At 39.0% G+C, this 26,113-nt stretch overlaps 1 protein-coding gene across 1 annotated transcript in view; it reads left to right on the top strand.

Moving 5' to 3' along the window:
* Window positions 1–26,113, top strand: part of CNTNAP5 (contactin associated protein family member 5) — a 290,138-nt gene that overhangs the window by 107,080 nt on the left and 156,945 nt on the right. The window contains exon 4 of the mRNA XM_032692890.1: window positions 20,237–20,384. Coding sequence (XP_032548781.1) covers window positions 20,237–20,384 — 148 coding nt within the window. The remainder of the gene's footprint in view (window positions 1–20,236; window positions 20,385–26,113) is intronic.

Here is a 26,113-nt window from a genome sequence, read left to right as displayed (position 1 = left end):
CTGCCCATGGCAGGAGGTTGGAAGTAGATAATCTTTAAGGTTCATTCCAACCCAAACCATGCTATGATTCTATGAAACCAAAATTCAAGTGTAGATTAAAGCATGTCCCAGTGAAATGAGCAGAATTTAAGTGATGAAAGAATGTATTGCTGAGAATCATTTTAGTGATGTTCTTTAATCACGTTCTTGGGATGTGATACATATTTCAGCAGCTGTAGTGTTTTGTCTATGAGTATTGTCGTCCAAACACATATGAAAGTCTTCCCCTAAGCTTTCCTCTGGCTGTAACCCTGTATTTAAATTCTAAGTGAAATAAAATTTACTGGTAACCCCACTGGTACACTGACGTAAAGTGATGTTACTTGTTAGATTTCACTGGCCAATCCTTCTTACTTTTTGAGGTGAGGAGCCTGATCAGAGATATTATCTAGATTTTCTCAGCTTCCAAAGTGTAAGTTTTGAATTTTGGTCCTCAAGGACCAAGGACATTTAAAAATATGCTCTGGTTTTGATTTTTATTTTAATAAGAAGGTTGTAATTTGAGCTAAAGGATCGATTTTTGCATCTTGTTACAGGTTCCTGTCCTCATCGTGGGCAAGTTTCTTTGTGGTTCAGCGACCCTTTATAACAGTAGACATGAGAATTATCTGCAGTTAAACTTTTGTGTTGTTCATGTAGATTTGAGAGTATTTTGTGGGGAACCATTGCTCCTTGAAATTCCTGGCAGAATGCAATCAGACTTCTGGTTTGGGGTTTCTGTATTGTGGTGAAATACTTTTTAGTGTGCTGTCACGTCATCTGGGATAAATGGTTGAATAGCTAGAAATGTTCTTTTTTTAACGTCGTTTCCCTATTTCATTTTTTCTTGTTTAATTTGTTTCCTTCATTCAATATTTAAAACTAACAAGCACAAGCAAATGCAGAAAAAACTTGAAAGGCTAAAAATCAAATCAAAGAACCTTCCCACTTATACAATTCAATTAAACACATTCTTCCCATGATGCATTGAGGAAATATTACAGACACAGATCACTTTGTAGTGTTGTATTATTAACTCCTTCTGGGGCCAGATGATTTTTCTGCCAGATTAGAAGGAAGGAGCAATAGGATGTAATGTCAATTAACCTAATTGCTATGGGTCTTTCAATGCTAGAGCTGATGTGCATTCCCAGAGAGGGGATACCAATACGTATACATTTAGGATTTCTGGATCTTTGGAGAGAGTCTAAAATACCCTGGACATCTCCCTGGTGATAGCTGTGTGCTCATCTGCCTGAGTATTAAAAATAGGCTATTTTTATTTAATTGGATGGTGGAAAGCTAGAGATTTCTCACATCACTCCAATGGCAGATTTAAGATTTTACATATGTCAAAACAGTGCCATCTGGATTTGTTTATATTGCAGTCAGCCTTTTGCAGGAGTACAAGTGGCTATTTGAAAGCTGCTATAGCATCAACATAACGAGTAAACATAGGTCATGCTACAGCCCTTTCCAGTTTCTTGGGCCAGTGTGGGGAATTCTTTGCTTACACAATTGCAGGATGAGTGTGTGTTAGCCAAAAAAAGTTGTGGAAATGAAGACAGTATCATAAAAAAACCTCCATCTGGACATATGAAATCATATGAGTTAGAAGACTGAGTCCCAGTTTTAAACATTCCCATTGCCTTTTCTTTCTACTTTAATTCTTTCACTTCTCAATCCCCTTGCATCATATGAGCATAAATTTTATTTTTTGCCTTTACAAATGCAAGATTTATCCAACAGAAGACTGAGTTTTTTAGGGTGTTTCACATAAATAAAACATTTTCCTTCTGAGTTTAAAAACAAACAAGAACAAACATTCCTGCCTGAAATAACAGAAATCTGTTTTAATTGATTGAAGGCAATTAACAAGATTGGTTGCTCAACCCCCCTCCCATCTAGTTGGGTATGATACATTGTATGAATGAAAAATTTGGATGTTTTGCAAAGTTCCTGGTAGATTTTGATTTGAGATCATCATTTTGTAAGAAATAATGACGGAACAAAATTAACAGATGGTACTGTCTGTCCTTTTAAGAGACCTCCAGCTCTGCTGGCAAAACTTACAGTAATTCTATTTGTCTAGGAGGCCAGCAATCTCCTAATGTTATGGTAGTCCGGGACAGGAATGGCTTAGCAAAGTTCACTGAAAGAGAAATTAATACATAAATAATACATAATTAATGGGATCTCTTGGGCACAAGTTAGGTTAGTTTGTCACTTTTGTAGTCAGTGGGTTCCAAAATCCCATTTTTCTTTAGTTTTCTTTAATTAACAGAGCTCACAGTTAGGTTTTCCTGACTCTGTGCTGTTATTTCCTTTGTATAGATTGGGGCATGTATAGGCTCAGACGTTGTCCTAAGCACCAGGTGTGGAACTTGACATATGGAACATGTGAAGATACTTGAAGAAGTTTGCATTTGGTGACCTGATTGATTCTGTCTTGGGTGGTTATGGTAAAGAAGGGCATAGTTTGTGGTATTTTACTTAATTGCGGCGAAAACTAATGCTTAGCATGACCTTAGAAATAGATCACATCTTTTCTATGCGCTTTTGCGGTACCAAAAAAAATGAGGAAAGAGTTCATCTGCTTAAAATGTTCGGTTCTGGTTTTATTTAGTAGATAATGGCAGCTCTCGGGAATGTCTTGACCCTCCTGATATCTACCAGTTGTGCTCCACTGGGTAAGGGAAAGCTGGTAGTGTAGCTGTTAGGCCTGGAGACCCAGTGTTCCCCACTTTGTCCCACTCCATCTGTTTGGATTTGGGATTGTAAATACCGTTTGGATTGAGAACCTTGGAGAAAGTCAGCACTGAGCAGCAAATTCCTGCGAGCTGTCAAGTGTGGTACTTCCTATGGCTTGGAGACAGAGGGGAGGATAAATAAGTGGTTGTCCTCACTGGAATGCCGATGAGCTTGTCTAAACCATGCCAGAACAATGGCAAAAATTAGATATATTAAAGAAAGGTGCTGCTTTTGTAGCATCAATTTAGTCAAAATGCGATGGATATTTGGGTCCTATTACATCCTCCCCTTCCCACATGCACCCTCTCCCTTTCTGCTGTCTCTGAGGCGCAGTGTGGTTTGTCCTAAGATAGGAACGCCAGGAGAGTATTGCAGGAAGAACTGTCTGGACAACTGCATAATTAAAGTCTTCCAGAGATGGGGGAGCTGAGATGTTTGCAGTTGACTTTGGTGCACATTGGCAGGCATAAGGGTATAAAATGCTGCTGGAAGCTGGGCCAACTGGGCAAACTGGTCTGAGGTTGCAGGCAGCTTTCCAGTGGATTCCCTCCACCCTCACCCCCAGCAGGGACGCCTGCAGGGTGTGTCCAACCCTAAGACAATTTTTTTGTGAGAGTTGTGTGAAAATATTCAAGTAATATTCTTCTGCTCAGTTCTTTAATTCTGGATGAATTGGAGGCAGAAATGCCTGCTTAAAGTAATGAATATATTCAGAGAAATCAGGATGTCTTTAAAATTGTATAAAATATTTTCTTAAGTTACATGGATGTCCATGTAGCTACCGATGTTCCTAAGGGTGATAGAGTTTGTAAGGATGGACAGCTAGGAGGGCGAGGAAGGAAACTAATGGACCATGATGCCAGGTCTGTGTTTGATTTCCAAATAAATTTCCAGTTAAGATCCCTGGTTCTGACTAGTCAATTTATGGATAAATTTTCTCTTTGAAAAATGACCTATGTCAGTACTGGGATTTTTTTATTCAAGGAAAAGGAACATTTTTGGTGACATTTTTCAAGGAGAAAGTTTGAAATCAAATTTTTATTGTTTTTCAGATTTCTCCTGTTCAGTCTAGTTGTTGGAAAATAAGCTAATGAATAAATAATCCACAAATAAAATTACTTGAGGTTTTGTTGTGGGTTTTGTTTGGTTTTTTTTATTCACAATTTCCTATGAAATGTCACAAGTTTGAAAAAAGAAATTTTCTTAATACATTTCACTAGGGGAAAAGAAATAGATGTTTTTCAACTCTTCTGTCAGTATATGCTCCGAGACACTGAATAATTATGAATCTTAATATACTTCTTTATCTAAGACCTTATATATTTTATTAGTTTTGTGGTTTCTGATGATTTTTTTTTTCTTTAGAGGATTGGTGAAGAGATCAGCACAATTTAGCAGTAGATTTGACATTTTGTAGAGACAGACCTAAAAATCTGACTAGAAAACATATGTCCAGAAACCCCTAGTAAAACAAAAGCTGCTGGGTCCACAAGTATTCTGAAAATTATGTTGGTTGTTTAGCTTTCATTCCCCAATCTCCTACTATGTCTGTTATTCATTATTTTAAAGCTCTGTGTTGTATTCTACTTCAGACATCATTTTTTTGAGGCTAAAAAATCCCAGTCTGTTTAATCTTTCCACATTCCAAAAAAGGTTTTATAACATTGACTTACCTTGTGGCTGTTTCCTATATTTTTTTTCCAATTCAACTGTATATTTTTCAGATGGTGAGGCAAAAGCTCCGCAGTTTTTAAGTTGGAATCACATAACTGTTAATACATAATGTTATTTTGATGCTTTCTGGATGGCTGGTTCTCGAAGTTTTCTTGCAATTCCTAATAACCTCTTTGGGGTTTTGGCCATTTTTGAGTCCAGAACTGATACTTGCCTCCAACAGTTTACAAGCTTTCAGGATTCCTGAATGACAGTAGTGGATTTACAACCTATTTCAAGGGGGTGTGTGGTGAGAAGGATTTTGTCTGTATGCTGTAGTACATTTGCTGATCCTATTTATTTTCCATTTTACTGCCTGATCACTCCATTTCATCAGATTCGTGTGCAGCTTTCAGTAAGCCTTTATTTTCACAAGCCAACAAGTTTCATGTTGTCATAAAATTGTGTTAGTGCTGTCCTCCCTTCTACAACACTTAGGAAGACAGAAATAGCGTAGATCAGACTAGATCCCCATAAAGGCACATTCCCTTTTGTCATGTATCAGCTTGGTTTGGGTTGTTTTTTTCTTTCAGTGGTTTTCAACAAAAACTTGATAGAAGTACAAGTACTATTGCATAGTAGCAATTGTATTGTTATCAATCCATAAATTGATTCCTTTGAAAACTAATGATAAATTTGTGAGCTCTGTATTCCCTCTTAAAAAACAAGATGCATTTTAGTCATTGTATAACAATCTGCTTGTTTGTTTTTTCTGATTTTTTAAAATAATTTTTACTGATTTATGGATTTATTTGAATGTTGGTATCACAGTCTGTCTCAAAGCCCCTTAAAACTTGTTCCTGTATTTGCCACCTTCTGTTTCTCTGGTAATGAAGTAAATTTCCTTGATAGGACAGATGTCACAGCTAATTGTTGAGCAATTCTATATTGTGGAAAAAATTAACTGACCTTAGTGGACTTCCTCTGTTCATTCTATATGTTAATTCAGTGCTCCAATGTAAAATACTTTTCTCATCCATACCTCAAAAACAGCTTAAAGTTAGAAATACTCTAAGCTGTATCCTACTCTGCTCTGATGCAAAGAATAAATTCACCATCTGAGCTATGGCCTTGTCTTTTTCAAGGCTGTCTTGCAGAGTTTTTATCAGCTTTTTTTTTTTTTCCCAGATCACATGTTTTAGAAGTTATTTATTACAGGTTTTTATGCCTTATATGGAATGACTTACAATTTTGTAAAGTTCTACATTTTTTTGGTATTCTGTATTTACAGAGCTGATCCCAGTTTCCATTTTCATCCTTTAATTGTGACTTCTTTAGAAAGAAGTCTTCCTACTTCAAATAGCTTCTCTTAGTCTCTGATTTTATCAAATGGTTTTTACTTCTTTCCTTTTAAAGAAATATGTTTTCAGAATAAGTGGTTTTGATTTATTTTAAATCTCTGATATGACAACTTTAAAATACTTATATCATTCTTAAAATAATTCATCCTGTTATTAATTTTAACTTCTAATAAATATTTTTTTTATGTATTTTATTTTTTTAAATTAATCTCTGCTTTAAAAGAATAGTTTTTCTTTGTTTGTGTGTTTATCTCTGCACTTGTGTGTTGAATGCCATGTGGCCAGTGTTGCAGAGTAGCTCCTCAATAGCAGTGTTTTTATCCTGCATGCTATATAAGTCTAAAGCACACATTGTGTCTACGTGTTGGGTACCTTGCCTATCAACTCCAGCAATTATGCATTTCTGTTTTCTAAAATTTGGTCTTTAAGATTACATTCCCTATTCAAAGGTGACAAAAGATTCCCTCTTTTCTCTAGTCTTGAATCTTTTCTTAATGCCTTATTTACCATTTTGTGAAATAATGACATCACATGCTCCTGTTTTTGGTTACCGGGATCTAACACTAATGTGGAAGAATTTAAATCCATATAGATATTGGAATGATCAATAGTAACTCATTATCCCTATTGGCTTCTAACCTTTCTTTTAAACATAGCACCTTTCTTTTACCAGTGTTTCCCACTCCACTCTTACAAACTTTGTACCCTGCAACTGCATCGCCTCCTTAATGTGGCTGTTTTCCACTAGTATGTCTGCTGGGATGTATTTTCAAACACAAAATGCATAACCCAGGTTAGTTAGACTTCCAGAATTAGCACATGTATGTTTGACATAACCCTAGAGACCTGTATGGACGCACTGCCTAAATTTCCTGAGACCATGCTTTACTGGTTAAAATGCATGCATTTTTGTCTGTTTCTGCCTTGTTCTGTAATCAAGAGTAAGGAATTTGGCACAATTCATTCCTCAGTAAGTTTTATGAACACCATCATAGAGAGAAATTTGACTCTGAAAATGTTAATCTGACACTATCTAAGGATATCATACAATAAAAGTTCTGTGAGCCTGCAGAATAGCTGCATATTCTTTTAGTCATTATGTGTTGGTTTAATGCTGTTTTAAAGAACTGCTGTTTTAACTCTCTGTTTTCTCTACATGGGTACTGCTCCAGATGTCTGTTAATGCTACACTGCAGAAACCTGGTGGGTTCAAATGTGCATGAAACTGTATTACTGATGCAGATGTACGTAAGAGCATATCAGTGTCCTTCTTTATTAAAAGGTAAATTTGTGTATTTTCACAGTTCCTCTCTGTTTGCCAGAGAACAAGCTCATCTTTGAAGACTGAACTGTGAACATATATCCTAACCCAGCTTATTATGCAGGCCTCACTGTATGCAGAAAAATTGAAAGGAAATCTTGTAATAGGTTAATTTTCCTCCCTGTGGGTTACATTGTCTAAAAACACTTACTTCTTTCTTCCCTTCTTTGTGACTTTTCAAGGTGTAGCTACTCATACTGCTTTCAGGATAAAAAAGAAAACCGTCTTAAACACAATGCCTTCATCTTAATATTTGCAAAAAACGTTAGGTGTTCTTATTTCTTGTTCTAAAAGCAAGCTCTTTCACGGATCCTATTCACGGATCCTTTCTTTCACCTATGATCAGGAGATAGAATAAAAGAGCCCCATGTGCTAGATTTCACAGCTCAAGGAGAAGAGCTTGTTAGGCACCAATTGATCTCCTCCCTCCTCAGCCTCCCTCTTTTTCACACTTAAATGCGAAATACTGGTACCATCGGAGACAGTTCTAAGATTTCTAGTTTCTCAATGTTTGCCTAGCTATGATTTAGGGAAAAACTATATGGAAGGGAAAGGAGAAAGGGCATCTTACAAGAAGTGTGGCAAAAGAGGACTCTGAAAAAGTGAATTGTCAAATTTATAGAATCATAGAATCACAGAATATGCAGAGATAGAAGGGACTCATCAGGATCATTGAGTCCAACTCCTGGCCCTGAACAGGATACTCCAAGAATCACACCATGAGCCTGAGAGCATTGTTCACATGCTTCTTGAATCCTGTCAGGCTTGGTGCTGTAACCACTTCCCTGGGAAGCCTGTTCCAGTATCCAACCACCCTCTAGGTGAAAAACATTTTCCTTATATCCAACCTAAACCTCCCCCACCTCAGCTTCATGCTGTTTCGAGTCCTGTCACTGGTCACCACAGAGAAGAGATCAGTGTCTGCCCCTCCTCTTCCCCTAATGAGGAAGTTGCAACTTCATTGAGCTCTTCCCTCAGTTTCCTCTTCTGCAGGCTGAACAGACCAAGCAACCTCAACTGCTCCTCATACGTCTTCGCCTCCAGATCCTTCACCATACTCCTGACCCTCTTTTGGATTCTCTCTAATAGCTTGATATCTTTTTCATATTGTGATGTCCAAAACTTCCCCTAGAACTTGAGGTGAGACCACACCAGTGCAGAGTAGAGCAGCCTCTTAATTTGTATCAAGAGGCATTATATTGAAATTATTGATGTGGTGTTTTAAAATTCTACTTTTCTCTTAATTGAAACTATTTCCCTTCACTTAAGCTATAAGTCTGATTTGATTTCTTTAAAAGTATCCATTAAAGTAAGTGATGGCTACAGGTCTGTACAGAAATAAATTCATTTTCTTAATATACTTATATTTCCAAAATGGCAAGTGAGGCTCCTAAAATTAATGGCGTGGCATGCAAGGTTTAGGAATATTTCCATATCTCATTTTTTGTTACTTCCTTTTTAAAAGGAGGTGTACAGCAGAGGTTGGCAACTATCAGTCTTTGTTTGCCTTCGTGTGGGAGTTAAAACTTCTTAAAAAATGGTGATCTTGCTGTGTAAATCAGCATCACGTATTTTGTTGTTAGAGGATGCAAAGACACAGTTTCCCTAGGATGATCCTCCTAGGGTAAAGTACAAGAATGAAACTCTTATTGAAGGTCCTAGGGGCAGTCTAGCATAATGGAACCCAGTTTGCACATTTACAGAAACCTCTGTTGCAGTTGCAGAGAAGCTACTCTTGTTGCAAGGAACTACTTCCACATTCCTTTCCTTGTGTTTATCCACACAGTGATTATGCTAATTTTGAAATATTTTTTACAAGCCCTGAAATTTCCAACTCACTGAGAAGTTCCCATCCTCTTTAAATTTATAAAAGAAAAGTTATAGAGCACTTTTTATTTATGACTTACTGTGATCATGGACCTGATAAATGTATCATGACTCCATATGTCCTACCACAGTTGCAGATGTTCTATGTATGCATGCAAAATCTACACTTCAGAATCAGAAATTCAGGCCACCTCCTTCTTGGATCACTAACAGAAAGTTTTTTTTTTTATGTGCTATAGTTTAAAGAACATCACAATCTTCAGAGCCTACTGCTGAGTATCATTTGGTGTGGTCGGCATAATGAAATGTGTGGTCAAAACTTAATGGCCGGATGCACATTTGGAAGACATTGCAAATATACCTGCCAAAGGCTCATCTTACTGTATTGCAGAAGGAAGAGAAGTGGTTTCTTTAAGTTGCTTTAGTATCCTCGAGATTAATTTAATGTGGTTCAGTGATGGACCTCAACGTGAAAGTGGAATGACAAGACTCAAATGTAGGATGCTACGAACATTACAGTAGTGGTTTTGTAGGAGGAAGATATGTCGATTAAATTTAGCTCTCCTGTGGTAAGAGACAAGTCTATGTAACTCACTAGGCCAGGACTATGACTGATGTACACAAACAGCCACAAAATTTCTCTGAAGGGTGCAGTAATGATTTATACCGATACAGGGCATAACTCGTGGTGAATTAACACAGCAGAATTTGCAGTTTAGCATGGCATGGTTGAAAAAAGTCTTGAGAAATACATGGGCAAAAAGTTATTATTTTCCAATTTGCAATTATATGGTGTTTTTGTAAGCAGAGCATATCAAACCTTAGAAACAAGCATTGTTATTGCTAACCTCATATTTGTGTACTTTATGATGATGGAATTCCTGAGAGAAGATATTGAGTATGGCACAACAAGATCAGTCTATGATGCCTTTTTTTAATGATAACCGTTATCTTGGTTGTTACGTGGACATTCTCCTATTCAAAGGAGAAAAAGGAAATACAGAATCATTGAATAGTTTGGGTTGGAAGGGACTCTCCTATCCTCTGTCTAGTCCAAACCTCCTACAATGTGTAGGGACATCTTTAAGTAGATCATGTTTCTCAGAGCCTCCTCCAACCCGACCTTGAAAATTTCCAGGGATGGGGCATCTATCACCTCTCTGTGCAACCTGTTTCAGTGCCTTACTACACTTCATAGTAAAAAATTTCTTTATATCTGGTTTAAACTTATTTCCTTTTAGTTTAAAATGATTACCTCTTGTCCTGTTCAACATTCCCTGCCAACAAATTTGTCCCCATCTTTCTTACAAACCTCCTTTAATTACTGGAAGGTGCTATAAGGTGTCCTAGGTGCCTTTTCTTCTCCAGACTGGACGACCCTGGCTCTCTCAAGTCTGCCTTCGTAGGAGAGGTGCTCCAGCCCTCTGGGTGTTATTATTCCCTCCCACTTCAAGTCTAGTTTAGAGCTCTGTCAGTGAGTCCCACTAGCTTTTGGCAAAGACCCTTTTTCTCCTTTGAGATAGATGAATCCTGTTTGATGCCAGTAAGTCTGGTGCCATATAGGCCATATTATTATTGAAAAACCCCAAGCTGTGGTGATGTCACCAGCCATGGAGCCATGTATTAATGGTCTGAGCCTATCTGATTTTTCCTATGTTGCTGCCCACAACTGGATGGAGAGAGGAAAAAGTAACATGTGCTTCATATTCCTTCACCAACAGTCCCAAGGCCCTGAAGCGTCTTTTGATCACCCTTGAATTACGAACTGTGGCTTCATGGAAGAGCAGTAATGGGTAATAGTCTGAGGACCATACAGGCTAGAAATTTTCCCGTGATGTCTTTAACCTGCACTTCAGGAGGGGCAGCAGACTTCCTGAAGAGGAGTGTCTATCCATCATCGTATTGGACTCTCTGTTCCCCTCAGAAGGCAGTTGCCTACAACTACAACCTGTGTTTTCTTCCTTGTGGAGATTGCCATGGGGCAGGTGGGCATAGAGTATAGCAAAAGATATGTATGTGTATTTCAGTGCATTATAGAACACTGGAGAAAATTAGGCCTTCCTGTTTTTCTTCTTCCACATATATTCCTTTACTGATCCAAATGAAAATGCTATCCAACTTTATAACAGGGAAATAACATAAGATAATGGAGCACAATATTCATCTGAGGTCAGTGTTGCATGGAAGAACTAACACCTCTCTGGTGTCATCTTGCTGGATCCGTCTGGCAAATTATAACCAGAGAGATACCATGTGTACAGCACTAGCTGTTTAAATGTATTTTGATGAAGCTAAATACAGGGAAGGCTCCCAGAGTTCCCCAACACTGCCAGACATAAACACATTCACTGCATTGTTAATCCCACTAATTTAATGTAAAACATGAAGGTCTCCATGAGATTTATGCAGAAGAGCAGCTGAAATCTATGATTAGTGTTGGCAGTGGAAGAGCAGTTTCAGTCTGTTGGCTAAGGTTAATCTAGTCAGGGTACTAGGGAAATATTTATCCTTGCTGTGATATAGTTTAAAATATTATCTGTATGTAAGATTGCCTTTAAGATAAAGTGGAGGAGGCTGAACAGAAACAGGAATTAGCTGCCGACTTTTAGCTTAGACTTGTAATTTACAGGTTTAATTTTGCTGCTTCTTGCTTCTGTTATTATTAATTTATGTAGCAGTGATAATATTAACAGTGATAACAGCTTCATCTTCAGGTACTCCAAAGAGTGAGCTGATTCCAAAAACTAAAGATAGGGATCAATTCTCCATCAATGAAATGCAATCATGCAAGATGCAACTTCACATACGTATGCAAAGAGTGTCTCAGTAGGGTAAGGAAATTGCACTGGATTCATTGCTGGGAAGAAGGAGGGCAACCTGCCCAAGTACAGACTGGATCAGGCACTTGGGCTACATCTGTATGAGTAAATAGTAGAAGATAGAGACCGTTATTTCGTTCTGAGGTCAAGTGATGTAGCTCATATACTATCTATTTGGTAAATTTCCTTTTCTTCAAAAGAGATCACCATATCCAAGGTGCCTATTGGGAAAGGTCTCTGGTGGCTACAATACCTCAGACTTTGCCAAGATACAGTCTGATAGACTCTGGAAATAGATTGATGTTAATTCAAACTGTTTGAAGATCAAATTGTCCACTGGAAAGTGGAAAGGAAAGGTGCTGCTGAACAAAGCAAGAAAATAAATTAGAATTTTCTAAGGGTGAATCAGAACAGTTAAAAAAAAAAGGCACAAAGAAATAAAGTTCTCTAATATTTTTTTCCTTTTCTTTGGGCTAAATAGAAATGTTTCATTGTCCTTTAGGGACCCAAGAAATTTCATGGTTTTAATGTCACAATCATTAAAAACATTTTTTGTTTGATACAGACCTGTTTAAAACAAAATATTAAATAGATTGTCTTAATGGATATTCTTTAAAAAAATTTAAAGTGGTTTTAGTTGCAAAGGATTTTGACGATGCAAAAATTATGTGTTTTGTAGGAATAGCTGTGAATAGTTCTACTAACTGTCAGCAGAAGGATAATAAGCAACATCCTTAATATAAATGTGGTTTACACTGGGCAGCCATCTCTCTGAGGTTAATGATGTTATTAACAGCATTTGTTCCTGTATTTGGAAAGTAACTAACCAGAGAGAAAGGTATGCATGCAGTGTAATGGGGTAGGTTAGCGGCAAATAACCTTCTCACTTGAGCAGATTATTCAAGGAAGTGATGAATGAGTATGGACCCTGCCACATTACTGCATCTTCTCTCCCCTGGACTACCTTGCCGCCTACAGAAAATGGCAGTAGCTCAGAGGTGACTAACTAATGCTCAGGTGGATGTTGCATTGGTGGAGCACAGCAGTCAGCCCCTCAATAAGTAACAAAGGTAATGCAGTCCCAGTAGGACGTCTGCTTGATCAACCATATGGCAACCATTTATTGCAATCCTTCTTGTATAGGGAAGTTAAACTACCTCTTTTTAGACCAATTTTTACTTTTTTTTTTTCCATTTGTGGGTGGAGGAATGAGATGGAAAGCTATCACTTACTCAGATAATATGTTATGGGAGGATAATTTTGACAGGTACCTCTCGTATTCTTTTCCCCTCTGCTCCTCCCTAATAGCAGCTCTGACAATGTGCCAGAGGATATTGTTTCTGAGGTTCTTGTCAAGGATGGATGTTTCAGAGAGAAAAATGTAGCTGCTGTTAAGAAAGAAGAAACATAAGCAGAATGGAGGTTTCTCTTTATGAAGGTAGGATAGACTTCAGGTTAGTTGGAGTCATAGTATTCAACCTGGAAGCTAAAACATGCATCTGGAAACAAGCAACTCCGCTCAGAAGGCTGTTAACCAGAAATGACTGGTTACCTTTTATCATCAAGACCATGATGCATTAATAGGAAAGAAACATGAAGTAGAAAGAGATGCTCAGAAGTGACTGATGTGCTAAGAGGACACAACCCGCTCTCCAGCTTTTGGTCCCTGGACCAGGCTGACAGCTGTTTCCTCTTGGGCTCAGAGTGAAACCTGCTTGAATCAGTAGAAAAGGCTCCAATTGACTCTCCTAAGCAGGCAAGTTTCTGGAAGTAAAAAATGTACTTAATTTTTAGATATTTGTTGAAAGAACACTGAAACAAAATATAACTTGTCCTTTGAGAAAGAGAGGTGAGAAAACAGAATCCATGTGCCAAGTGTAGCTGCACAGTATTAAAAACAGAGCTCTAAACTGCAGCTCTTCAAGGAGCTGAGCAGTCCTCCTTGTCATCCTTTCCTTCTCCCCATGGTCTGACCCCCTCTAACAGCAAAAGGATTTTTTAAAGGTCAAATGCTGAAAGACAGCAACTCCCAGGGACCAGGTCCTGTCATGAACCCCTGTGCTTGGATAGCTGCTCTTAACTCACCCTCCAAATGAGGTGGAGCTTTTAGCAGCTCCCAGTCTGGGCACAGAGCTATTGAGATGACAGCAAAACCATTTCACTGTGTTTCTTCATGACAAGATATTAACAGCTCTAGCTCGATGTATTAGGTAGGACTTTTTCCATTACATAAGCAAAGCAGCGTTTTTCACTGTTGGTATGCACAGGGTGTAGGCATGGTGAAATGTAAAAAAACCCCAAAACATTTAGGCTTTGAAGTTATATTTTAGTTTTTACGTCTTTTTGTGGTTTAGGGCCGGGCTGAGTCAGAGCTGGGATGTTTCTAGAATTGTCCGAACTGACAGCTAGTTTCATTTTGCAGCAGAATCTGAATGTATTTTTAAATTTTCATTGTTACAAAAAGTCACCACAAACCTGTCCACACTTACGTGTTGCAAGCAGGCACTGATGCTGTATAATTGTTCCATGAAAAGAAACCCTGTAGCATCCCAATAAAATCAGAGGCTGCTGAATTTCTGTATGGTGCATTTGTGGCTGTATTGTGACCTTGTTGTGGTAGCATCCAATCTCTTCTCACACATACAAGCAGGGATGTAGGGCCCATACTATTACTTGGTTTCAGATTTTCATATTGTTTCTTCATTGAAAAGTCATGGTCCAGGACGTCCTGGGAGGTGTTCACCAAGAAGCATATTCTCTATCACAGTGCAAACTCCTGGCTCCTGATCTTTCTCATACTGTTAAGAAAGTTTAAAGGGGAGAATGACATTGTTTTACTTTGAGTACTGCAGTTTGGGGATTTACAACAGGCTTTGCTGTTTTTTATCTCACTTTGGTTCCTTCTCTAGGCTCTGGATAGCTTGAATTAAGTGTGCTCCCATCCTTTTTCTGCAGGCACTGGAGGCAGCATACTGTGATGTCACAGGTGAGATTTGAAGGTGGAGTGCTCTTTTCTGTGCTTGTATTTCTTTTACTGAAGGTTGAAATGTTGCAAATTGCTAACATCTGTGTTATATGCCCTCTGCACATTTATAATCAGATTATTTTTTTCCCTCAACTCAGTTCATCAGAGTTCCTTGGGCAGAAATGAGAGTTTTCAATATGTCTTAAAATATCTCCCCTACAAGATAGTTAACCTCAGGTCTGCCTGCTCACCGCTCAGGGTTGATGATTGTGCCGATGTTGCTGCTTGCATACTCATTTTGAACCCATCCCATTACCTGCCTAACAAAGTGGGAGAGCAAAATGTGTTCAGCAGAGCTGTTATGGGAACCACCTTCTGCAGCTCTGTAAATAAGTTGCTGTTTGGTGTGCAGAGAGTTCGTGCAAGGGAGACTAAGTCCTGACTCTGATCCCGTCCTTTGAATTGATTAGGCTTTCATGAGCAGACATTTTACTTGCACCCAATTTCCACTTGTCTGTCTGAAGGTGGAGACCAATCTACGAGTTTGGCCAAAGGGCAGTCTAAAGCACATCAGATCTCACTGGTATGATCTGGCATAGCTCTGAATTAATGCATGAGGTAAAGAAATAAATGTGTGTCTGCAGGGTTATCAAACAACTGTCATATTTCACCGCAGTCGTGTGACATTTTCCTGAGCTGCACTTGGAAAGCTTTTGGGATCCCTTTGAATGGGAGAGTTGTAAAAATAGGCCATTTATTTGAATTGTTGTTTTTCCTGAGGGAGTCATGCATGCAAATTCCAGGGAAGAACGGTTGTTTTGAGATTTAAACTTCTTTTGAAAGTTTTCTTTTTCATTTAAACTGGAATTTTATTTCGTTCCACTTCGCTGTAATCCATGAGCTAGGTGACTTGAGCACTGGGAAAAGCGTTGTACATGCTTGTCTCATTCTCATTCTTCCCACATGCTGACAGCTACTGCCAAAGAGGCAGCACTGAGCTATTTGGACCCTGTTCCAAACCACTGCAGCTGCTCTTACCTCACCTCTTCGTGCCAGTGGGACCTGCCTTTGCTGGCTCATAAAAAAAGCCTCATAAAATATTACTGTGGTGCTATGGTTTGTGTCACAGCAGAGCACTGTGCAGCCAGGCATTGTGAAACAAGCTTGGTCTGAGGCAGCCCTGCCCATGGCAAACTGTTAACCTTGCAGCCACTGGCACTGGGGAAAAACTTTTGCCTTCAAGAAGCTGGTGGCAACATTTGGCACTAATGGAGCTTTTTTGATTTATAAGCCCCATAGAATGCCAGAAGCAGAATTTCCCAGGTAAATCATCAGTTTGTTGTGTGTGCAGGGCTTGTTAAAGGACATAAATTTCAGTGTTATGCTCCCTCCCAGAGCAACTGTGTTGCATGGGAAATGGTGTGAAGGTTCGTTTTCTGCGCGTTTGTTTTTGTTCCTGGGAATTAATCCTTTTATCAACAAAAAGTTGTAATAGAGGCCATTTCTCAAGAGGACATATTTCTGCCATTCTCACCAATAACTTTACTGTTAATCAATATTTGAACCTCCAGGGCTACAAAATCTGGTACTGTATCCTAGTATCATCTTCTTTAATGGATGGATTATTTCTATGTCAGCTGTGGATCTAAGTTTTCAAGTGATCATCTGTGACAATTGGTGTTATTATTCACTCAATGGTCTACAACCCACAAGTGGTCCATAAAGCATGAGAAGGTGATCTGTATAGCAGTGGGAGTTGAAAGTGAAAATCAAAGCAATCCCAGGGGCATACACAGTCACGCCCAGCAGTTAGCAGCAAGCAGGGGTGTGCTAGCTGCACAAAGAACCATCTCATAGGTGCAGATCAATGGATACAGCATTGCCTGTTGATTTCTTTCCCCCTAAAGCGTCATTAGCTTTTTGGTTATTAGAGAAGCTTGAGAAAAAGTGCTCTAAGGGATGTATTAGACTTCTGAATAGTTTATGTTTACCAATGTGACTGTTTCAATGTCGGAAGATGTTTTTACATATTTGCATATCAGGTTTGGAGTTAACTGATCTGGAGGCTGAACATGGGTAATTCTGTCTCTTCTTTGAGGTGTTGAGGGAAGCTACTTAGCACAGATGCCTGCAGGTAGGCAGCTTGCAAATGGTGGGGTACAGCTGTGTCAGATTTACCTGGCAAAACCACAGCCTCCTTTGATGGCACAGGCAGTCCCTGAAGTGCACTGGACACTCCGTCTGCCTGGAGGCAGGGACAGCCTCTGTGTCTGCAAATAGCAGTGATGCTCCCATGCCTTTTGCTTGACTGTGCAGTTTGCACAAACTTTGCAAAAAATGTCTTTACAGCTGGTTTGCCCAACCAGAGGGGTGTCAAGACTGCTAGTACCTACAGCTACAGTTGTGAACTGCCTCTACGGTCTTCCAGCAGTCACCAGGGGCCACTGATCCCTTGTGCTGACTAGGACTGCTGTTCCTATCTGTCTTAAGCAGGAATTTGTGGGCTGTTAGGCACACGATGGTATTTGCAAATCACCTACTTCCCGTTACTTTGTAACTACAAGGAGATACATCTGGCGGTAATGAGCTTTTTCAACTTGGTGTTTCTCGCAGAATATTTTGGAGTTTATGTAAACCAAAAAAGTTATTACCTAGTGGGCTTGTAATGCAATGTGCAGTATTGACAGCCTTGTGTATGAGAAGATCATGAGGAAAAAACCAACACAGACCCTTGTTTCACAGTGTTGCTATATTAAAGTGTACTTTTTCTTTTGGCTCTTAATTCTCACCTTTGCTTGTACTCTAGTCACTGTATTTTAAGCAATCCAGTCCTCACAATAGGAGGACTGGAAACTCTTTGCTCCCCCTCTGTTCTTTTTCTTCTTTCTTCTTCTTTCTTTATTATCTTATGAAAGGTGAGACTTTTACATAATCACAGGATTCCAAGAACATGAGCCTCCAGAGCAAACAGAAAACCATGCATTCCACTTCATGCATCTTATATATCCATGACTGTCTTACTAAAAATGTGAGCACTGTCACAGCTCTGACTGTGAAGCTTACCTCTGTTGACAATTTCATTACAAAGAAGAACAAGATTTTTCACTTGAAATATAAGGAAAAAAACTCTGAAAGACTCTCTGCTGGAATTTGAATTTGGCTGCTATGTGAAAAGCAGTATGAGCTCAGAACATCTAGAAGTGCTACTTGTGCCACTCCTCAAAACATACCCGATGGACAAAGCTGTTAAACTGCTTAAAATTGAATTAAAATTGGTTAAAATTGAATTAAGATCAACAAGAATCCCCATTAAAGAATTAATTATATAACTGAGCCTAATTGGTGAGAGATTAGTTAGCTGTTACATTATACTTGTAGAAAACAAGTTCTTGTGCATAAAAAGTTCAGAAGTAGAGGTGCAGGATAAGCAAAGCTTTGAGGACAATTGAGATAGCCAAATTTTTTGCTCTTTTTGACCTGATAAGCTCCTAATAAAAATAATTTTATAGGTCTGTCGTGGATTAACCCCAGCCATTAACTGAGCCCCGCACAGCTGTTTACTCTCTGCTCTCCCTCCCCCCCCCACCACCCCCACCCCCCGGTGGGATGGGGGAGAGAACTGGAAGATTAAAAGTGAGAAAGCTTGTGGGTTGAGATAAAGACAGTTAAATAGCTAAAGCAGAAGACACAAACCCACAGGTAAGTAGAAGAGGAAAACCTTCTTCTGCCTCCCCAACCTTCTCTCTGTTCAGGGTGTGTGAGGAGCAGAAAAGGCCTTGACTCTGTAAACTCTGCTCAGCAATGATTAACACATCTCTGTATTACCAACACTGTTTGCAGCACAAATCCAAAGCACAGTCCCATGCAAACTACCATGAAGAAAATTCAGCCAAAACCAGCACAAGATCACATGTTTTGAAGGGTTGCCCTTCACTGACGTATCTGGGATTGTGAGAGATCATTTCAGTAAAATTGTTCTTCAGAGGCAAGCAATAACAGCAATGAAATGCAAAGAAAGTTTTAGGAGTGAGATGTATGCAGTCTTTTGCATATATTCATGACTGGGTGGAAAATAAGGCTTCTTGTATGTATAAGAGAATTTTCCCAGATTACAGGTTTTAAGCTGAAATGAAATAAATATGGTATGGTTTTGAAGGATTGTGCCTTAGAAATGTTCCAGGATATTTTTTTATCGAATATATATATATATGATAATGTTCTAATAAAACAATTGAATGCTGGTTTTATTAAAAAAGGAATACACTGAATTTGAAGTTTTACACCATCTGTAATAACATTTGGAAAAAGGTTGGAATGCTTTCATTTGAGTAAATATTTAAACAGTTGGGAATTAGTCCTTTTATTTCTGAGTGGAGATGAAACCCCTAAGCTCTTTAACTCATCCTTCAGCCATCAGAAATGAATTGTAGGTCTGCTTTAATGGGTTTATTGCAATTTTTGGTCACAGTTGCATTATGTAAGTGAATGGTGCCCGTTTTTGAACTGCAGAAACATTTAAAACTGGTACAACTTTTTGAGATGAAATTTTATACTTACGAAGCAAAGGACCTCTTTTACAAATATAGCTCTCCTGTGAGATTATTTTTTTTTGTAAATTCTGTCTTTGTTTTTCATGTTTTTCAAAACTGTTAGCTTCAAAGTTCAGTCCTAACTGAGGGTTGCAGGAAGTCTATTATATTCCTGGGCCAATATTAGAGAGTAAGGGTGTAAAGGTGAACTGAAAATTATTCAGGCAGGAATACAGCTTAGATATTTGTCTTAAGGCTTGTCTTTGCAATCCCTTGGTTATTGTTCATTCATGAGAGAATTTGCTCTTGTTAAGTGATAATTCTAAATAGGGTCATTAATTTTGACTTGCAGTTGCAGGCAACTAATCAAATAGGTAAGTAAAAAAGTTAAATGACTATTGTTGGAAGCTTTAACTCTCTCAGGTACAAACACAGTCAAATGCTGATTCTCCTGTGTACTGACTCAGGCTTTCATTTCTTCCTGTGTCTTGCTTGAGTTTTCTGTTGAATATCTATATATACACAGTTCTATTCATCTTCCCAGGCTGTGGACAAACTCAGTGGCTTGTGACCATCATTTGCTATCCACGAAGGCACAAAAGGCTAAATCTGGCCTTGTCCTTCACTGTGCTGAAGGGACTCTGGGTATTTATAATGGAGTATTATAATGTACAGGGATATCCTGGGCTGGGATAAATCGTGCAGCATCTTCTGTAGCATCCCCATCTACAACCTGCTTTTGTAACTCCCTGTATACATCCCCCTACTGTGCTGAGGTGCTCTGTGTGCTGCTGTCTCCCTCGTGCTGCTGTCTCCCTCCCTCCATAAGAGATGCAGCAATAAGAAAAAAACTTGACAATCAATTTAAATAATTTTGAGTAATTAGTGAGACTGAGAGTTGAGAAGAGGGGTGGCAGCTCACAGCCTTCATTCAGAGTGCTGCATTCGCTTCTCATTGCTAAATGTCTCACCAAGGCTCTCTGTCCTTCCAGGTTTTCACAGGGAACAGCAACGCTGACAGTGTGGTTCACCACAAGCTGCTGCACTCCATGAAAGCTCGCTTCCTGCGCTTCGTCCCTCTGAAGTGGAATGTTGGTGGGCAGATAGGGCTGAGAGTTGAGGCATTCGGCTGCTCCTATAGTAAGTGGCTACATCTTAACCCACATTTTCTCAAAGAGCTTTTTGTTGATGCTGGTAGTGCTGTTGAAAGGCTGCAGTACAATTTTTATGAGTTAGAATGTAATGTGAAATGCATTTGACATCATTATTTTTTTTCAGTAGTTGTTCTTGCCTTTCTACTCAGGGATGTGCAGGCCCATCAAGCTCAGCTGCTGAAGCTTTCTCAGAGCGGAGCCCACCACAGAGCAATTTGCTGCTTCTTGCAAGTGCAAGGCAGTCAGATGCTGCAAAACCTCCCACCCCACTGGAGGACACAAAGCTAATTGGGATCTTTGTAGGGCTATATTTGTTTAAACTGTTCGGTTTTGTTTTTAAGGCACGTTAACTAGTTGTTGAGGGAAGTGCTGTGGATTGTGAAGCTAATACTTGTATTTGAGGCTGATGATTTTATAGCTCCAGAGCGCAGAGAAATCTGCTGCTGCTCTAACTGCCTTTGCATGAGTGCTTTCTTTGGCCACCGTGTGATGATGATCCTTTAAGACATGGTCTGTAGTGCTTTGTCACATGGGCTCTGGAGCAACCTATAAATGTTTCTGCCGTGGGGCATTTTGGCAACGTCCTAGCATAGTGCTTCAGATGTATGACCTGTCACCATGGAATAGTGTGAATGTAAAGCAAAAGAAAGCAAAACAGAAGTTCACACATGAGGGAACACAAGTCCAGTTGGCATTTATTTCTTAGGTGACTCTAGTTTTATTTGTGAAATGGTCAAATGTGACTTGAGACACTGCTAGAGACAGGTGAGATATTGTTGGGGGAGTATGGCACAAGTCACTATCATTTGACACTTGTACTGGTGCACCTCCTCATTTAGCTTAGTCCTTATCTGTTTTTCCCAGGTGCAGAGAGAGGTTGTAAGAGAATAAGCATAAACATATTTGGGAGACAAATTCATCTGAGCAGAATCAAAGAGAAAAGTTTGTTAAACTTTTTGATTCACATGATACCACCTAAGGAGTCCCTCTGCTGTACCTTTTGCAACAGGACCTGTCTATCTCATATTGGCCTTTGTAGCCACCAGCGCACTTGTAGCAAATGTGGGTAAAGCCCTTCCCAAATCTTCGTTTGCAAAGCCTAGCCATGAATGAATGAACATGATCCCACTGAACAGAGACACAGCTCCAGGACTCTTAGTGGCCTCATCACTGCACTCAGATCTTAGGACTGATTCACAGGGTTTCACAGGAAGATCCTTGTTATGGTCTGTGTGTAGGTCTGTAAGATCGATTCAGCCTCTTTTAAATACTGCTTCTCCACTTACTTTGATGCTCAGGCACTGGGGACTATCAATTAAGTACAGACCTGAAACAGTCTGGTCTAGATGCTTTGTCATTAGGGCAAGAGACTTTTTCCAGGTGAACCAGTGAATATGTGAACTGAAACCTATAATTCAAAATCAACTGCCCTTGATGACAATTTCAAAGCTGCCATCTAATCTCTTTTCAAGAGCTTTCTTCTGTTAATGACGCCCAAATCTCTGCAGTGAAGAGTATAGTCCAAATAGACCAGGAACAAATAGAACTTGAACTGCAGGTTGAAACTTTTGTGGCTGAATTTGTTCTGGTGTTAGTCCATGTGATATACTGCAGGAGCACTACTTTCATGTCATATTATTTGTATTTTATATGATACAAAGTAGATTTCAGAGTCACTCATAGGCTGAATTACCTTGTACTGTCATCTAAGTCTTTATCTTTGTCCTGTACCCTGCAGTTACAGGAAATAAAAATGCTTGTGCAGAATTAAGGTATGAGATTAAAGAAAAGAAATAAAGGGCTTCATAAAAGTTTTACAGAGTGTTGCAATATTTATTCCATTTATATAAATGTGCCATTCAAATTTCTCTCTGGTAAATTGCATAGGCCAAGCAATACCCGTTTTACAAGATTTGCTTTCACCATCTTGGCTATTTTCACCCAGACACTACTGCACTGTACAAAAGATGTTTGGTCATTTATAAAATGTCAACTTTAGTGTTATAATGACAGAATATCTGCTCCTGAGCTGCACTTATGTAAGTGCATTTTGTAATGTACTGTTGATAGCACACAGACTCATTCACCATGTTCAGTTCTAGCACAAGAAATATATTAATAATCTTAAAAAAAGTTTTTAAAAATTACAAAACCCAAATTACTAGAGACAGGCTGTTGAACAAGCCAGGAAGTAAACTGAGCTTAAAGAACAATCCTGAATATGCACAATCTTCATGCAAGTGTCTGTATGTATATGAAAGAAGGTCCATCTGTCGGAGCCTAATTCCCAGTCATCCCCAATTCTCTTTGAGCTGTTGGAATGACTTAAAGGCTTCTATAGGTAAAAAAACACTGAGTATTTGATCTTAAGTCCACTGAAGTAGAAGGAAAGATTTGCCACAGCATTTTAGTTTTGGATGCAGTCTTAAAGTGTGAGATAAAAAGGAGAATATGTTCATGGAGAACACATGTGAATAAAATTTTTCTCAAATGTACATGTGTGATTTCTGCCTCTAAGTCTGGTTGTAGAAGCAAAGTGAAATTCAGATGATGCTGGACTACCTGCTGTCCATTCCACCTTACAAGTAAAAGTTGCCTCTGAAGCACAACAGTTGATCTGAAAACAAAGTTGTTTTTTATTAATATCTGTGGCAGAAAACTGCAGAAACAGTTTTCATTTACAGGTGAGCTGAAAATCATTTTTGTGTGAATGGCACCATTCATTGTCCCCAGAAGTCTGGGGACATGGGCAGGTTAGACTATGTGAATGTCATGTGGTGCTGCACATCTGCTAAACCCTGAAGCTACATCCAAACATGCAGCTGAGCACCTGGCTGTGATACACCAAGGTGTGCAAAATAGTATGTGGTTCCTTGGGTGGTCTCTGCTCGCGTCAGCTCCTTTTTGACCTTGCATATTTGAGTAGAAGCTGACAGCTGTAGGAGAGTTTTGTGGCTTCACTGCTACTTTTTAGGTGAATGTGACAGTCTTGTGGCATCTGAAGGCTCTGTTATCTGTGTTTTCTGTGTGTGACTGCCCTCTGCTCAGGAAGTCCCAGGAACACAATCTTGTCCTAATTTTTGCAAATGCAGCTCTCAGTGATGACTGTTTTGTAGGGGGCATGTGGAAGGCATCAGGTCTTGTAGGTCACCAAATATTCTGCCAGGACACAACAACAAAATAAACTGAGGAATCATGCTATGTGCATTAGATGCCAAAGTGGCTAACTTAACATGTGATGGCACTGTGCTGATGAATGGCACTTACCATTGCTTATTGCTCCTGTTGCTCCTGCTAGAAACAATTTACTACGAATTCATTCCCAAAACCTCCCTGTCAAACAACAAGCTTTGTTGCTTTTTTTTTCTTTTAACCTTTTCCCTTTTTCTTTTCACTCTTTAATTGGGTGCCAATTGACATTGTTTCTTTGGATAAAACATGTTTTTAACAGTAAAGTTATCTCAGACTGTAATTATGCCTGATTCTATCCTATACAGAACGAAGTTCCTGTGAGTAAAGCCCTCCAAGACCCTCATATAAGCTGGAATTCACAGATAATATGTGCTAATTGTTGTACACTTCCTTACAGAGAAAGCATATATTTAAATGAACGTTAACTACATTTATTAGAAATTCCTGTAAAGATTCCATCTTGCATCCTCAAAATAGGTTCTGAAATAGGAAGATGATCTTGATCTGAAAACATGTACCGATGTTTCATGTTCAGAAAAGGATTTATGATGAGTTGAATGGAAAGTTCCATGTAGAAGTGTGCGTAAGCTGTCCCTTTGCAGCAGTTGGTTCAGCAGTGTTATTGTAACAGATAAGCAGAGCTGCAGCAGAGGATGTGCTCAGACAAATGGCAAACCAATTGCTTTTGATGCTGCGGGTGGCAAGGGGTGACAAGTATAACTTTATACTTGGGAAAAGTCTTGTTAGCTTAGCACAGGAAAAAAAATCTGCTGACACAATTGCTTTTATAGGATAAGATATATAGCTGCATTGAAGATGCTGATCATATTCTATAACTGGTTAACAGCATCAGCAGAATTGGGTATATGTTCACTTAATAGGCTGGGATACTACAGGAGAAAGAAACAATGATAGGCTGTGAGACAGGGTGTCTTTTGCTTTTGAGAGCAAAGTTCTTCATTAGCCGTTCAGGACTCTGATTTCTCGTATTTTGCTGTCATTGCTTTAGGGAATATGATCTGATATTGTGCTTTTTGATTAAATGGCATTTTTACTGGATCTGTTTTCTTTCTCTTTTTCTTTTTCTTCTTTTTTTTCCCCCCACCTTCCTCCATTCTCTCCCTTGTCTTCCTATGAGATAGAAAAGAACTCATTGCAGAGAACTGCTTAACATCTCATTGTCATTGACAAGTAGTGTTTGTAATCAAATGTATAAGGTAAATACCCAAACAGTTGCTTACCAAGAAGCATAGATCTGTGATAGGGATAAAGCTTCACCTCTGAAGTGCTTGTTCCATGATCATCCCTTGGGTTGCATGTCTGAGAGGGATTTGGAGAGGGAGCTAGAGATTGCTTTGGGGTCACTCAAGCCAGTAAGCCATGACCGGCCAGAGGAGACATCCGTTCAGCCCAGGAGCAGTCCTTTTCCCTTCTGCCAGAAGTTAAAGCTTCTGATCAGTGGTGGAAGTGCAAGACCAAAAATTCCTATCTCGCATGGCAACTGTTCCTAAAGTTATTCCTGTTGTAGAATATCTTTGCTACGTAAGTGTTCACCTTTTCCAAAATCACTAAGAGGACTGTCTCTTTTAGTATGAATGTATATCCTGTCTGCTGGGAGCAGATTGCTGCACAAGTAAACTCTATGCTCTCATATTGTTCCCAGCCTGTCAACAGCCTTGTTGATGAGGACGGTGTAGAAAAGACCCAGACTGAGTAAAATCTGTCTTCAGGGAGCTTAAGTAAACCAGCAGGCAGTGCAGAATGAAATCACATGTTGTGTTTTAGTTTGTTATTACTACAGTTTTTCTGAAAATGGAAACATTTCTGATCCTCATTCTCTTGCTGCAAGTGGATTATGGACATACATGGACTAAATAAACACTAAGTAAACACTAAGCAGGTTTTCTGGAGTGGCTGTTTTTAACAAGAAGTCAAAGATTTGTTGTCATGTAAACTGTCACTAACGACTTTTCGCTGCAGGATTAGCATTTACCTGACATCTTTAGCATTTATCTGACATCTTCCCATTCAGGGCTATTTATTGGCCGGGGTGCTCACAACGGATAATTAGTGGAGGAGAACTTTTCAGAAGCAGGTTTTCCTTTGTGTTATACTCTGTAAATGTCAGTAGTAGAGCTCTTCAAGAAATCATATTATTCTGTGTTCTAGTGGAGAGTTAAGAACACGGACTGAACTGTGTGAATTGAGACTGGTTGAAGTCTTGGATCTTAAGAAGAAGAAAAAAGGGCTGTTCTTAGGGCGACATTGAATCAGTGCACTCTTACTTTTACAGTATCTTTGTTTTTGAGAGATAGGAGGAAAATCAACTTTTAACTGCAAAATGCTCTGAAAATCAAAGACTGTAAATTTTTTATAAGCTATTTCCTAACTCCTGCCTGTGTTAAGATGGAACCATTTTTATAGTACACTTGTGATTTACTTCAAACAAATTGAAGCATTTAATGTACTTAGGGGAAATTCATAAAAAACTAAACTAAAAATTTAATTACCGTTATAGAAACT

The sequence above is a fragment of the Chiroxiphia lanceolata genome, chromosome 7, assembly GCF_009829145.1.
Source record: "Chiroxiphia lanceolata isolate bChiLan1 chromosome 7, bChiLan1.pri, whole genome shotgun sequence".
Classification (NCBI taxonomy): Eukaryota; Metazoa; Chordata; class Aves; order Passeriformes; family Pipridae; genus Chiroxiphia; species Chiroxiphia lanceolata.
The sequence above is the reverse complement of the archived record's forward strand: the minus strand, read 5'-3'. Positions and strand labels throughout refer to the sequence as shown.